The following is a 15,018-nucleotide window of genomic DNA, read 5'->3' on the forward strand; positions in this document are numbered from 1 at the left end:
TTTCCATAGCTTCGATCATTCCTTATTTAAAATAAAACTCATTTGAATCCTTGGTAATTTCCATGATTTTTTACTTAAAAAGAAAAAGAAGACTCGAAGAAGAGAGCGAGTTTTACGATCTCAGAAACTTGCTTCGTCTTTTTATCCTTTTTTTTTCGTTGTGAAAAAGCGATGTAAAAAGGACCGAAAAGCAAAGATTCTACTGTTACTTTCGAGGACTCAAAAACGAACCAGTAGTCCTGGATCTTTCCTAGGAAGGTTATAAAAAGAGATAATATGGTCGTGAACGATAGTTACGTGCTGTATGCAGTAGTAATGCGACAGATTTCTATTGGAACAGCTTGTTGCCGGTCCCTGCCATAAAAATGACAAGGACAAGTCAGAGGCTCCTTTCGGCTAGCCAGGATGCACTTATTTGAGTAATATGGAGTTTCTTCGGAAAGTTTTTTCTCGTCACGTGTTTAAATATTGCCGGTTCCTTTTATCAGCTTTCTTATAAATCACGTGCCACACTTTTCTGCGAAAATTTGGTTTGATTATCGATCTCGATGTCACGTCCAAAAATAATACGATGACACTTGATCCAGGTTTTATTATCGCGGTCAGGAAGAAGATACAAAGAAGCTTGGGAAACTTGCAGATGAATCAGAACGTTAAATTCGAGTATACTGTTTCCTTCATTTCTTTCCTATTACTTTTTTTCAATTTGTATTTATATACAAGTATATGGTAAATATGCTTACAATGTACTTACGATTAGGGTAAAATATATCGTGCTGGTATACTTGAATATAATTGCAACCACGAGTTTCATTGCTCCGTCGTCACTTACAGATAGATGGACCTTTGTTTTGACGATTCGAGCCTCGCTATCTATCGATGATTTCCTTGAATCGGCTTAGAGAATCAAGAGGCGAGGGACTGCTTATGTAATAAATTAGAGAACGTTATGCGAGATGGCGGATCGCATGTGGTGTCGGCTTACACGAAACAGATTCATAACCGACATTAATTTCGCATTAAGATTTTTCTCTTCTTCGATCCGCAGATCGGATTCTGCTCGTGAAGGAATGAAAATGACTTCGATTTCCTTTAGTAGTGTATTCAAATCTCATTGTCATACTATTTTACAATCAAAATTTTCTCCCATTCTCTATAATGAATTTTGGATCTTTTATTTAGTAAATGATTATTTCTTAACAATATAATGGATTAATTACATATTACTGTAATTATATATTACTTATCACATTTTTTATGAAGTAAAGTTTATGATATCCTGTCCCGTTTCGTTGGCGGGTTTATTGACCGATTTTTTGCTTAATCAATAACGCGTGGTCCAGATACTAAAGTGGTACGAAAAGAACCACTTCTCACCGCGTCATCCGGAATGCACGTAAGCCAGACGACGAATATGCACGAGGTGTAAACGAAGTCACTCAATGACGCCGTTGACAGGCCATCTTTGGCCCGTGGTTCATGGTGTTCTCATTTCTGCAATACATTTTTGTCCAAGAGAAAAGCTTATCCCTTCATTTTTTGTTATTGTTATCTGGTAAACGAAGAGATTTTTATTCAACAATTTTAATGTTAAATTCAAATATTATCTGTCTATCATAATAACTTCCTTTTTTAGTAACTATACCTACCTATCATATCGTAGACTTTTTTCACACGATGTTATATTTAGATTAATAAGACCTATCATAATAATTAAAAGGTCCATTTCTAGCGCATATACATGTATGTCCATAATGAGTGATGATTCTTGATCTGTAAGCAACATATACATAATTTTACATATTTTTAATACCATATATGTTCTTCAAAATCCTGCATAGTGGAGTAAAATAAAAAAACTTGTTACTAAATTCAAAAGTGATGGGAAGAATAAAGAGTAGTTACTTTCAACGTAAATCCAAGGATAGTTGGATTTTTCTACGAAATGCCATATGTACGTGGATTTTTAAAACTGCGATCCAAAGAATTCGAGAGACTGCATTATCTCAAAGCTCCTTGCTATCGAAGCGTTCATAAAAAGAGAAGAAGCAACAGAGAGAGGGTACGAATTTAAAGAAGGGTGAGTGAAGAATAAAGAAAGACAAGGAATACAAGAGGAAGGGGTTCGCTCTAAAATAATAAACTGCTCGATGCGATCCGAGGCTAGGCGAAGTCGGAACAAACGCTCCGCAACTTACACTACATAGATTAGAAAACAAAAAGTTCAACCATAAATTATCGATAATAAAAAGGAACCTTATTGTTTACAATAAATTATCTTCACTAATACCATTGTTTCTTAGATTTATTTCTTTTGTAATTCTCAATTCTTCCTTTTCAATGATTTTTGTAAATTTATGCAATAATTATTTCAATGAACGCGCGCGCGCGCGCGTGTGTGTGTGTGTGTGTGTAGAGAGAGAGAGAAAGAGAGAGAGAGAGAGAGAGAGAGAGAGACTATATAAATTTCAGATAATAAAAAAATAAAATATTAATTATCAAACAATCAAATAATAAAATATTACTTAAGTAATAGAATGAATAAAATCAAATATCCAAGAAACAATAATAGGAACAATAACCTTTTAGGACAAATTTAAACCTTAGTACGTTTACACTTAGAATTCGCTATTCTATCAAATTTGAGCACAAAATCATTCTATTTAAAAGAACAAGGTTGAATTTTCTCTGTTCTAAATTCTTTCAGCTTCTTAACTTGTAAAGAAAGCATTACTATCATATTATGTGTTACTTTAAACCTTACAGCTTTTATAAATAATAATAAATATATATATTTAGTATAAATAATAATAAATAACAAAATTTTATTTATTACTTGAAATAAGGAGGATATTTCAAATGGACTGGTGGAATATTCTGTATGTTCATTTTGGTGAGCATAAATAGACTAGGGGAATATCGGTAATATTTTGTCCTATAATATAAAAATAAAAATATTTGCATTTCTTGTGTTTTACATTAATATTATACATTTTGTTATTTTCTGTAAATGCATTTAATTTTTGTCCATTTTTAAATATGTGACAAATATCTGTATATCATATGAAAAGCATTAACAGCCAAAAATCCTAATAATTATTAACTGGGGTTATATTAAAATTTAAATTTATTTCTTTTTTAACGCTTAATTCGTTTGCTCTCTTACCTCTTAGTTATCTTGATAATTAGATTAATCCCTTTATTGATTATTTTAATATTGTAATTAAATATACAAAATTATAAATTATTTTAAACCAAAACCTTGAAATTTCTAAAACAACAAATTTGTATTCGCACGGTGATGCGTAACGCTTCAAGTGCCATCTACAGAACTCGGATCTCGTACAGTCATTTTGAAAATTTCTTGAATTGCAGCCATGATATTTTAGTGTAGAAAATGAACATTCTTTAAAATGTTGAAATAATTCTCCAATAAGAATCGGTGTTATGGAATATGGTATATTTTACAATTATTTTAAGCTAATCTATGATAGAAATAATTGATACTAAGAAATTTTTGTTAGATATTTTATACAGCAGAATGTCGCACATGCGCATTAGAGTATTATAAAGACGTCACTACGTCACCAACAGGTCAGAAAAGCGGTAGTAGACAGCCGGCTACTTTGTTCGGAAATACTGCCACATCTATATTTTGTTTACTAATATTAAACTAATAATGGAGGAGATATTACTAAAGTTACTTGTAGCGGATAACACATCTATTCAGCAGGTATATTTAGTGAAATGACGTGTAATAAAAAAAGGAAATTTTGTAATGTTCGAAACACGTGTTTGCTTCTATTGCTAACCATTTAAAGCAGAAGATCGAAATATTTTATGTAATCTATATTTAACATTTTAACAAAAATAACTACTTCTGTCTTATAAATTATTTTACACAAGTGACCATGCATTTTATTTCTTAAGTCTTCATTTTTCTTACTATCACTAGTGTTTTAATATGCATGTCATGTACTCCTCCAGTTTCTTTATTAAATAAGGATGAGCATACACTTTGCTAATTGGTATATCTTTCAAAGTCATTAATATCTACATCACATAAGTAGATATATAAGATAATATATTGATACAATATTTGCAGGGAACTACAGAACTTAGAGAAGCTTTCAAGAAGCCAGAAAGTATACCAGCATTATGTCAACTTATTGTATCATCAACAAATTCACAGGTTTTTATTTTTGATTCCTACGAATGTTTTATTTCTGCCATGTTTCATAAGAAAGAATTATCTATGTTTAGATAAGACAATATGCAGCTATATTGCTAAGGAAGCGTTACGCTAAAGGCAAACATTGGTTGAAATTACCACAACATATACGCAATGAATTTAAGACAGTAATTTTGCAGGTAAGAAACTATTATTTTGGAATACATATTATTTTAATGAAAACGAATATAATTTTTTTTATTTTTTAGGCATTAGTTAATGAACCAGAAAAAATGGTAAAGAATGCGATTGCACAGTTAATAGGCATAATTGTAAAACATGAATTGCCTAATAATGGATGGCCAGAAGTTTTGCAATTTGTACAGCAACTGATTACTAGTGAAAATTTAGCGAATAAAGAGGTATAAAATGATAATAATTACTTTATATATTGTAAGATCGTTGTAATATATAATTTTGTTATAGTTGGGAACATATACCTTGTCAATTATGACTGAAATTGCACCTGATGCCTATCTTACACATGCCGCATCACTTGCAATTCTTTTGGGACAAACATTAAATAGTTTACAAGATTTGGGAAATCCTGTAGCATATTATATTTTAAAAATAATGCAGAGTCTTGTTCCCTTAGTTGAAGGCAATCAAATGGTGAGTTGTATATATAATGATTAAATATTGATTGAAAGTATAGAAAATTATATCTAATGACAAACAATTTCTATAGATGGTAAATGCTTATCATCAAATGATGCCACAAATAATGGCCACAATTCAATCTCTTACTACTTCTCACGAAGATAAAGCTATTCAATGTTTTGAATTATTAGATGAATTATGTGAAAATGCAATTGCTGTGATAGCACCACATGTCAAAGCTCTTGTTACTATGTGCCTTGTTATTGCTGGTAACAAAGCATTAGATGATGCCCTCAGAGTTAAAGCAGTTGGTTTTATTGGTTGGTTAGCTAGAACAAAAAAGAAAGCCATAATCAAACATAAACTTGTTGAACCAATTTTAGGTAAAATGTGTTTACATCTTAAACAAACATTTTTGCTTGTATGATAATGTATATTTTATGAATTCAATTTTATAGATATGCTATTTAATCTCATGTCCACACGACCTGAGGATGACAATGATGAGGTTTACTTCAGTGGTGATAATGAAGACAATACTCCTGTAACATGTGCTACTCAAACTTTAGATTTACTTGCACTTCATTTGCCCCCAGAGAAGCTAATTCCACAACTGGTATGACTTAAAATATTTGTAACAATTTTTTGTTTTGTAAAATGTATCTAATATTTTATTCTTTTATTATTTTTATAGTTGCAATACATAGAACCCAGTCTGCAAGGTACAGATGTATATGCAAAGAAAGCATCATACTTAGCAATGGCGGTATTAGCAGAAGGTTGTTCAGAATATATCCGCACTAAATATCTCGAATCCTTCTTACGTTGCACTTGTCAAGGAATTAGTGATCCCGTTCCGGTAGTGCGTAATGCTGCACTCTTTGCCTTGGGACAGTTTTCTGAACACTTACAGCCAAATATTTCTCAATACTCATCCGAATTATTACCAGTATTATTCGAATATCTTGGTCAAATATGCGCGCATATTAAGCAAGAAAAGAAAGAACCACCTTCGGTTGATCGTATGTTTTATGCATTGGAAATGTTTTGTGAAAATTTGAATGAAAGTCTTTTACCGTATTTACCAACTTTAATGGAAAGACTCTTCGAAATTTTGAGCGCGGATACTCCAGTCCACGTTACAGAACTTGCCCTGAGCGCCATAGGTTCAGCTGCTATGGCGAGTAAAGAGCACATGCTACCATATTTTGAAAAAATTATTACTATTCTCGATGGTTATCTTTCAGAAAAACAAATAGAAGAAACTATGTGTCTTCAAGTGCAAGCAGTTGGTATGAATAAGAACATTTAAACTTCATGTAATTTTTATCAATGATATTAATGTTTAATTGATATTGTAGATACCCTTGGAGTAATCGCAAGAACAATAGGTGATACAAATTTTGCACCTTTGGCTGGTAGGTCTCTTAACTTTGGAATGAAGTTATTGAAAGAAACAGAAGATCCGGATTTGAAAAAGTCAATTTATGGATTGTTTGCATCAATTAGTACGATAATGAAAAAAGAAATAGCAGCTGCTTTACCAGAAATCATTGAGTACATGATTACAAGCATACAAAGTTCAGAAGGCATAGTGGTATGTGAGCAAATTGTGAAATATGTATATATGAGGAAAAACAAATTAATTATATTCATACTTATATTGTTTTATTTTTGACAGCCTCATTTTAAGGAAGATGAAACTTCTGTTTTCCCGATTTATGATGACCTTAGTGAAAATGAAAATGAAAATGATGAAGAAGATATTGAAAACACAGATAATGAAGAAGATGATGATGATGACGATGTGGCGGGTTATAGTGTTGAGAATGCATACATTGAAGAAAAAGAAGAAGCAATTCTAGCCTTAAAAGAAATTGCGGAAAATACAGGGTAAAATATTTAATATTTTCTCATTTTGATCGTATATTTTTTTCTAATAGTTCCATATTTTTTGTTTTAGAGAAGCGTTTCTGCCATATCTTGAAAAATCTTTTGAGGAAACATTCAAATTAATCAATTATCCACAAGAAGATATTCGTAAAGCTGTCATTGATGCCATTCTACAGTTTTGTTTTAGTTTTTCAGATATTAATACTAACGAAGGAATGCAAGCATTATTAAAAGCTCTCTCTGTATTTATTCCAAAATTGTCTGAATTGATAAGGTTGGGTGATGAACGAACAGTAGCTATTAGTGGCTTAGATGCTTATGCAGAACTTCTGAAAGAAATAAAATCAGATGTTCTTATCGGAGAAGGTCATAAAGAGGCTATTATAAATTGTGTCACTGATGTCATGTTAGGTAAAGACTCAATGCAGATTATATTTTTGTTATTTCAACTATACAAAGAAAATTGTTTTTAACAGGAAAGACGGAATGTCAAGATCAAGAAGAAGCAGAAGACTTAGATATTGAAGCTGAACAGGATGAATTATTAGTTGAATGTGCGGGTGACGTATTTTGTAATTTTGGAAAAGTAATCCCACCAGAAGACTTTGGGCATTATTTTCAAGTTGTGTTGCCAATGCTCTTAGAAAGATTGGTACATGGCTCTTTCTATTTTCAGTTATGCACTTATTAATATCAATTGTTATGTCATAATTTAAAAATTAAACAATCTTTTCAGAAAAAAAACAAATCAGAAGCTCAAAGATCTTTTGCAGTTGGTACAATCTCAGAATGTTTTTCAGCCCTTAAACAACAAACGTCTAATTTCATACACATCCTGCTTCCTACATTTTTGAAACTTGTAGATGATCCAAATGCTGAAGTTCGAAATAACGCAATATATGGAATTGGCGAACTTGCATTGCACAGCAATGCTTATATGTATCCTTCTAATATATCTTATCTAATTATCTAACATATCATTATTATAATATTTTATACAATTTTCTTTTTTTCTTAACAACAATTTAATAGGCATTTTCCCGATATTTTAACAGTTTTGTCAAATGCGATTTATAAAGAATCACATGCAGGAGTACGTGATAATATAGTTGGAGCAATTGCACGGCTTATCATCGTTAATTATATGAACGTGCCACTTGATCAAGTATTTCCAATTTTTGTTAAGCAGTTGCCACTAAAAGAAGATTTTGAAGAGAATAAAGCAGTTTTTAGAAGTATATTAACGTTATATCAAGCTGGTCATCCTATTTTACGATCATACATGGACGTATTACTCAAAGTTGCAGTCAGTGTATTACATGAAAATAGAACTACAGATGATGGTATGCTATGCTATGTTTTCTTATTATTTTACGCAGTAAAATATTATGAAATTATTGCAATACATATTAAATTATGTTATATTTGTTTTTCATGCAGAAGCGAAAAATACTGTTATGGAGTTCGTTAAATCTGCCCAGCGAGACTTTCCAGATGAATGGAATTCCGTGCTTGTCGAACTTTCAGCGGAAGTTGCCACGAACATTCAATACATATTTTCTTAGGTTCCAATATGGATTCGAAAACTATTGTTTTTGGTTGTTTCGGATTGCAACAAACATTCAGACTGATAGATGAAAACATTTGCGCCTCAACGGAAGTGATATGCGCCATATATCTCATGTTTTTAAGTTATATCTAATGAATTGAAGATTTCAATACTAGTTATACTAGTTAACAATTTTATATACATCCATACAGTGTCTATTATTTATAAACATCATAATTATGGAAATTATATTTCTTTTTATATAATATCAAACGGTCAATAAGTGCAATTAATCACATCAATAGTAACAGTATACTATTAAAGCTTTTGGTGCTCATATTTTGTAATACTGTATGATTTTACAGAAAAATACACCTAGTATGGAAATATTTCTTCCTTTTTCTAGACAACATATATTAAATTCTAGTCTACACAATTTTTGTTCTTTCTTAATTTCTTTTTTATAAATACAGCCAGACTTATTGAATAATAAGTATTAAATTCCACAAATTAACTTGACATAAAAATATAATCAGAATAATTAAAAGAATTAATTTATTGCACATCTACTTGTTGAAAACTAAGTTTTCAAGCTGTTATATATATCTAGAAACGAACCATTTGTTATTACATTCTGTTTGTTTCTAATCAAGAGTGGTGCATATAGCATGAAGCATTATGTGTATACATTGAATACAAATGTATCATTTGAAAAATAAAATTGTTGCACTACATTGGTTTTACAAACAGGTTTTGTATTTTTTTTATTATATAATTATTAAACTATATAAATTTCCACTTAATTTTATCGAAGTTCATATTTATTAAAGAGTTAAAAATTTCTTCAATATTGCTATTATGAATCATTAACAGAAGACAGAAGATTTATTGCGTTGTTTATTTAGGCAAACATAAGATTATACATGCTTATTATGTTTGTACTACTACAATTGGTCGAAATGTTTTACTATTGCGAGTAACTTTATATTGACTTAATTTAATTATAAATATATAAATATAGCGAATGAACGTTACAGTCAGTAACATATATTGTCAAAATTATAGTAGACGTTGAATTTATCACATTATTAATACTTCATTTAAGAGTACGAGATAACTTAACGAGCCTTTGTACCCTCATAAAATTATCAAATATTCGTCTTGTTAATTTATCACATACTATTTCAATGTATAAAAAGTATAAGATATAATTATGGTATATTTGTGCAAAGATTAGGGAGAGAATCATGTTAATGGCGAATTATTAGCATTTCAATGTTCACCACTGTATAGTATTAAGAGGAAAAAAGTTTGTATGTACATGTTTGTTTGTATATTATATTGATGAAGTATTATACATATGTACATTATGATATATGCATTAAATTAATACTTGTGTGGGAAATATGAGTACGAAATCCTAAACGGAATTGTAACGCGAAAGAAATGAATGGCAAGTTTTAATTGGATAAAAATTGATGATTTTTAACAACATGAACTGTAATTGAATTTTTTAAATTATAATCTTTCTTTTCCGTTTAAAAAGTTCTCTAAATTGTTAGTGTTATTACTCAAATTTTTTTATATAAAAAGTACATAATTACAAATCGAAGGTTTAGGAATCTAATAGAGATTGTTGTTATTGACGAAATAGGTTTACCAGAAATCGAAGTAGGAAACTATTGTTCACCTATGGATTAGTAGCACAGATAGAAATTGATAGAAATATTGGATTACGATACACAGTTATATACATGTGCTTCAAAATTAAAATATTCTACGATAACACCCATCTTCTTGAAAAATAATCTGTTGGAGAAACTAGAATATACAATTTTTTGCATATTCATTAAACAAAAATATCACTTTTACGTACGTACATAGATATGTATATCTATATTTAATGATACGTGTACGATTGCATAGACAAACATTACATGAGTTGCATTATAATACAGGTATCGTATTTTTTATTTACTTATTATTTATTTATTTTTTTAATTTTTATCTATCTATTACATTCTGTTTTTATTAGTAGATATTTTATATATAAAGAACGCAATATATATAACAAAATAATTCCAATAATGAGTAAATATATGTACTTATCCCAAGAAATAAAAATGTATCATTATCGATCAAATTGATTTGTATGTAAACGAGAATCGAAACGATCCCCAAAAGGAAAATCGAAACGATCCATAAAACGAGAATCGAAACGATCCCTAAAACGAGAATCAAAATTGAAATATAAAACGAGAATTGAAATTGAAATATAATCGAAAACAAAAATAAGTGAACAAATAATAGTGGAAATAGGTATCAATAATGTTTTGTTAAATATTTTGCTTGTTTATACAAAAATGTAAATATTAATTTAAGTTATTTACTAAATAACCTACGCACTATAATGGCATATAATAGATAAACCTTAGGTATGTATAACAATAGCACTAGTTTCTTTAAATTTCATCGATACTTTCACCATCTGTGCATTTATTTTTGTCTCCGACTGTATTTCCTATAAAGGGTGCAACTTGTTTTGAGAAAGTGTTCCATATATTGTCATAACGATTTTCACGATCAGATGATGTCTCGTTTTTATATATCGGTTTGACACACAAACTTGTCGAACGACGACCTTCGTGTAGCGAGACGACGGAAGTCATAAAGTGTTATCGAGGTTCTTTTCATGCCATTGAGCCGAGTGTGTTAGTCATCGATGAATTAACTGTGTGCGTACCCACAGGTATACGCACCTACGTACACGGTGTATTAAAATTCTGATATACTTTTGTTGATTTGATTAGGTACATCATAAGCCAAAGTGGTCAACTTCGCTTTTTAAAATTTTTGAAATTTTAATACCAAAGCACTACATTAATACTTATCTCATATAATTTCATCAATTTTTATATTTTTTGTTTTGTAGTGTCAACCTGTTTGGCAAAATGAGCATATATGTTATGCACGTGTACAAACTTTCCATAAATGTTATCTTTTTCTTGGATGTATTTCTTGAATTCAGACTAATTCTAACGATGTTTCTCGTGTTTAGAAAGCATAAGAATGCCTGCTATGCCAGTTGCGTAAGTGTAGATTTTGTTCGCGATACAATCCATCGATGAACGGGCGGGAAGAATTTTCAGAAGCGGATATTCAAAATTGAAATATCGATTGGTCTACAAATAACTAAACTCCGATATCATCATCTATTTATATGTACGATAAAATATTCGATCTGTACTCAAATCCTGACTTATTGATCAAAAACAGACAAGTTCATACTTCATACAAAATGCAATCTTTTAAACTGGAATTTTTAAATTTCAATGATTTCATTAGAAATCTTGTAATGAATCAATATTCTCATTCTTACGATGGACTATACATATATAATATATAATAAATATACAAGCTTTGCAGAAGTCGAACTAATCAACTTCATCTTTTCTAAGTTTCTCAATTTGACTACCTAGATACGTGATTGATATTAAACGACTCGAAGGAACAAATTATGTATTTCCATAAGCTTATTTATCGTAGGAAAGTGGCGTAAATAGGCATAAATTCTTATCTTTGTACTTGTCAATTTATGGAGTTAATTAATATGACTTTTGGACAACTTGTATAAGAAATAGATCGTAAAGGAACGTATTGTAAGGAGTAATTAACAATAAGGCGTCGAAGTAGATACATAAATCCGGAGAGTACTGAAATTCTTGGACACCTTATACGTGCACGCATATCGAGTGCTTGATGCTGGTTTGTGTCCTTGGGTTCTCCACCATGACTCGAATCAAAAAGGAGTCGTAGGTGTACGACCCATGTCCGTGGCCCGACTGTGTACCTGCCGAGCTTGCCATGCTTCATGGAGATATCGCTAGTGGAAAGTTTCGTCAGACGAAAGTGGCTTATTGCGCGCGGCGGCTCAACGCGGTTAAATCGTGTGATCCATCGATGAATTGTCCGAGCAACGTGTCTAAATAGTGGAAACGTGTACATCGTCTGCTACTATACTGGATAGTTTGGCGGAAATTAGAATCATAGAGAGACATCGTTCTAATAATATTGGTAAGTGATCATCGATCATGTTAATCTTATTACTTATTACTTAAATATAAAAGAAAAACTGTCATAATACTCTAGTAATTATTCTGAAGGTCCGTGCATGTTCAAACTATTTATCTCTAATTTATTAGGGGTGTAGAATATTTCGTTGGATGTATTGATGCCATACTTGATCATCGTACACACTTCTTTCTTTCATTACGCATCTTATCTACGGAGCTTTGCATTCTATTTTGCACATCATTGCACATCATATTGGTGTAAATATTTGCACATGAATAAAGAATCTTCAACAATGCAGTTTCATCGGTTATCGATGCTCGATCCTCTTGAATTACAGGATGAACAAACGAACTGATTATCTTCACGGATGGTGTCGTAACAGCTTTTTATCCTGTCATAAAATTACAAAGAGATAGACACCATTCTTTTTTTAACACTGTAATTACAGACTGAGATCAATAGCATGACTCGGTCGATTGCTCGATTATCCAGCTAATAATCTAACAATAGTCGATGTTTCTGACAAGAGTATGATCGATGAAAGATCACAGTCTACACGATCACTAACTTCGCTTTTTCGCAATTATTGTGTAGATTCCATTCGAAAAGAAGGATTAGGTAGCTATATTTATAAATCATTATAAAAAATATATTTGTATACAATATTTTATGTTAGATTATATGTATTTGGCGATTACCTGTATGAAATATTGGAGCTCTTTAAGCATCGAATTCTTACCCATTGATGAAGTCACTTGAGCAAATAATTTCCTAGCTGTCTTGAACGGTATAATAATCGATTTGTTCCTTCGTGGTTTATTTGTTAGTGCGGAAAACATCCTGCTTGACTAACAAGCTAATTGTATCCTTTCTTCTACCGTCATTTATTTAATGAATCGATTGGATTTGGTCGTTGAAACGACCCGAAGGGATACGTGAAGTGTCCACGGCTTCGCTCACATGCGAAGGAGCGAGAGCAGGATGTAATTAAGACACGACGATTAAAAGACGTCTGACGGTCTGACTTGTTGTAGACGCGGTGGGAGGTCGTCGAGTTTTTGAATCAGCATGCATGATTTGCAATTCTTCGCACGTATGTCAGTAGATTTGTTGTATCTGCACTTGGAGACTTTTGTACGAGTCTAGACATTAATTATTATCGTTTTAATATTTTAATTATCGTTTGACGCTCCATAACTTTCTATCAAGTATGTTACACAGTTTATATTAATCAATTAATAATTAATAATTAATCAATATTCCCAAGTGTAAATTTTTATTAGGGATTTAGAGGCTGAATATTTTCAATTGTAGTTGAAAGTTTTAATACATTTTATGATATTTTAATTATGATATTATGATATTTGAAATATTCTTATGGCTAGTATTTTTAGTGTCTTCATTCATCTCTTTGCAGCTTCGAAAATCACAAATTTGTTAGTCAAGGTTATATATACATATTCTGTATTTACCTTTGCAAGTAGTTAAAAATAAGACTGTGTCGTTTCTTAAATGACTCGATGCAAATTAAAATACACGTATTCACACTTATCGGTAGGAGTTTAATTCATAGATGCATGCATTATTTCCGGCAGCAAGGAGTACTCAAGCGTGAGGTAACAAACGCAATGACTGAACTGTTGCTTGCAAATATTATTTTCGCGCTAATAAATATATACTAATACGAGATAAATCGATTCTATCTATAAAATTTATTGTTAAATAATTTTTTCTTTTCATTCTGCAGATTAACGAATATTACAATAGATTTAAGATTATCAGTGAATCTGTTGAAGAGTAGTTTTAAAATGTCGTTGGAGTAGGGAAATTATTTATTACACGATAGAAGAAAATAAACATAAAACCTCGCATTAGTTGCGTACCTCTGTAGAAAACCTGCGTCATAATCAGGTGATCAAGTTCTCAGTATATATGTATACCAGAAGACTACCGGATTATCGACCGAGGATCGAGATCGATCAAGGATAAATGATAATATGGAAAGAGTCTCGATGAAACTCGAGCTCGATAAAATTTCGAAAGAATCTTCCATTCTTCCTAATCACGAGTCGCTTCTAATGAAGATGCATCGAGCGTGAATCTGACAGAGAAAGTTGCCTATCACGATAATGGATACCATTAAAGCTAACACATGTTTATGTTACTCTTCTCAATCTTTCTTGCGTCTAATTCACGTTCACTCTACGTTTACGCTTATTTAAAATAGCACTGTATTATCCATGATATTTCACTAACGATCTCTTTGTTAAACGACCTTACATTCTTACAAAGACACTCACACGAATCTATCATTTTATTTTCAGTGGTGAACGATCGCCGGACAAGCACATGTGAATTATAAACGACGAACGTAGGAGGTTTCGCGGAATCGAAAGGAACCCGACTAACGAATCCGACGAACATCGGTCGTGCTGCTTAAAAGGACAAACCGGCGGAATGAAATCACGAGCGTGATCTCGGACAACGGACAAGTGGCTTTATCGCTTTGGCAGCGAGGCATCACGTGCTCGTATGCGCCTCTGAAAGGCTGAAAGCTCGGAAAAGCGTGACCACGCGTTCGTTAAACGTCCACGGAGTCGAAGAGGGAAATGCTATAGATAGAGAAGGGAAGGCAGCGTTTAGAGTGGCCCATTTCCCTTATCACGATAAA

General features: G+C 31.5%; 1 protein-coding gene and 1 long non-coding RNA gene across 2 annotated transcripts; one reads left to right on the top strand and one right to left on the bottom strand.

Annotated features, from left to right (window-relative positions):
• The first annotated feature begins 3,573 nt into the window (after positions 1-3,573).
• Positions 3,574-9,771, top strand: LOC100651081 (importin-4). Its single transcript, XM_048407718.1, has 15 exons — positions 3,574-3,733; positions 4,106-4,192; positions 4,264-4,371; positions 4,441-4,593; positions 4,658-4,843; positions 4,920-5,214; positions 5,290-5,447; positions 5,526-6,123; positions 6,193-6,428; positions 6,513-6,724; positions 6,795-7,135; positions 7,201-7,376; positions 7,461-7,663; positions 7,757-8,067; positions 8,165-9,771. Exons 1-15 carry the CDS (start codon positions 3,680-3,682, stop codon positions 8,287-8,289), a joined length of 3,243 nt encoding a protein of 1,080 aa, XP_048263675.1. The 5' UTR covers positions 3,574-3,679; the 3' UTR covers positions 8,290-9,771.
• LOC125385487 lies at positions 9,771-14,968 on the bottom strand. The gene is made up of 2 exons (XR_007224813.1): positions 13,820-14,968; positions 9,771-13,489 (listed from the first exon to the last, which is right to left on the bottom strand). It is a non-coding gene; the product is annotated as an uncharacterized LOC125385487 (long non-coding RNA).
• Positions 14,969-15,018: the final 50 nt, after the last annotated feature.

Source organism: Bombus terrestris, chromosome 7 (genome assembly GCF_910591885.1).
Source record: "Bombus terrestris chromosome 7, iyBomTerr1.2, whole genome shotgun sequence".
NCBI classification, from domain to species: domain Eukaryota; kingdom Metazoa; phylum Arthropoda; class Insecta; order Hymenoptera; family Apidae; genus Bombus; species Bombus terrestris.

Coding starts and splice junctions, on each gene's coding strand:
- LOC100651081 (XM_048407718.1), top strand. CDS start 3,680: ATGGAGGAGATATTACTAAAGTTACTTGTAGCGGATAACACATCTATT. Junction 3,734..4,105: donor ATAACACATCTATTCAGCAG/GTATATTTAGTG, acceptor CAATATTTGCAG/GGAACTACAGAACTTAGAGA. Junction 5,448..5,525: donor AGAAGCTAATTCCACAACTG/GTATGACTTAAA, acceptor TTATTTTTATAG/TTGCAATACATAGAACCCAG.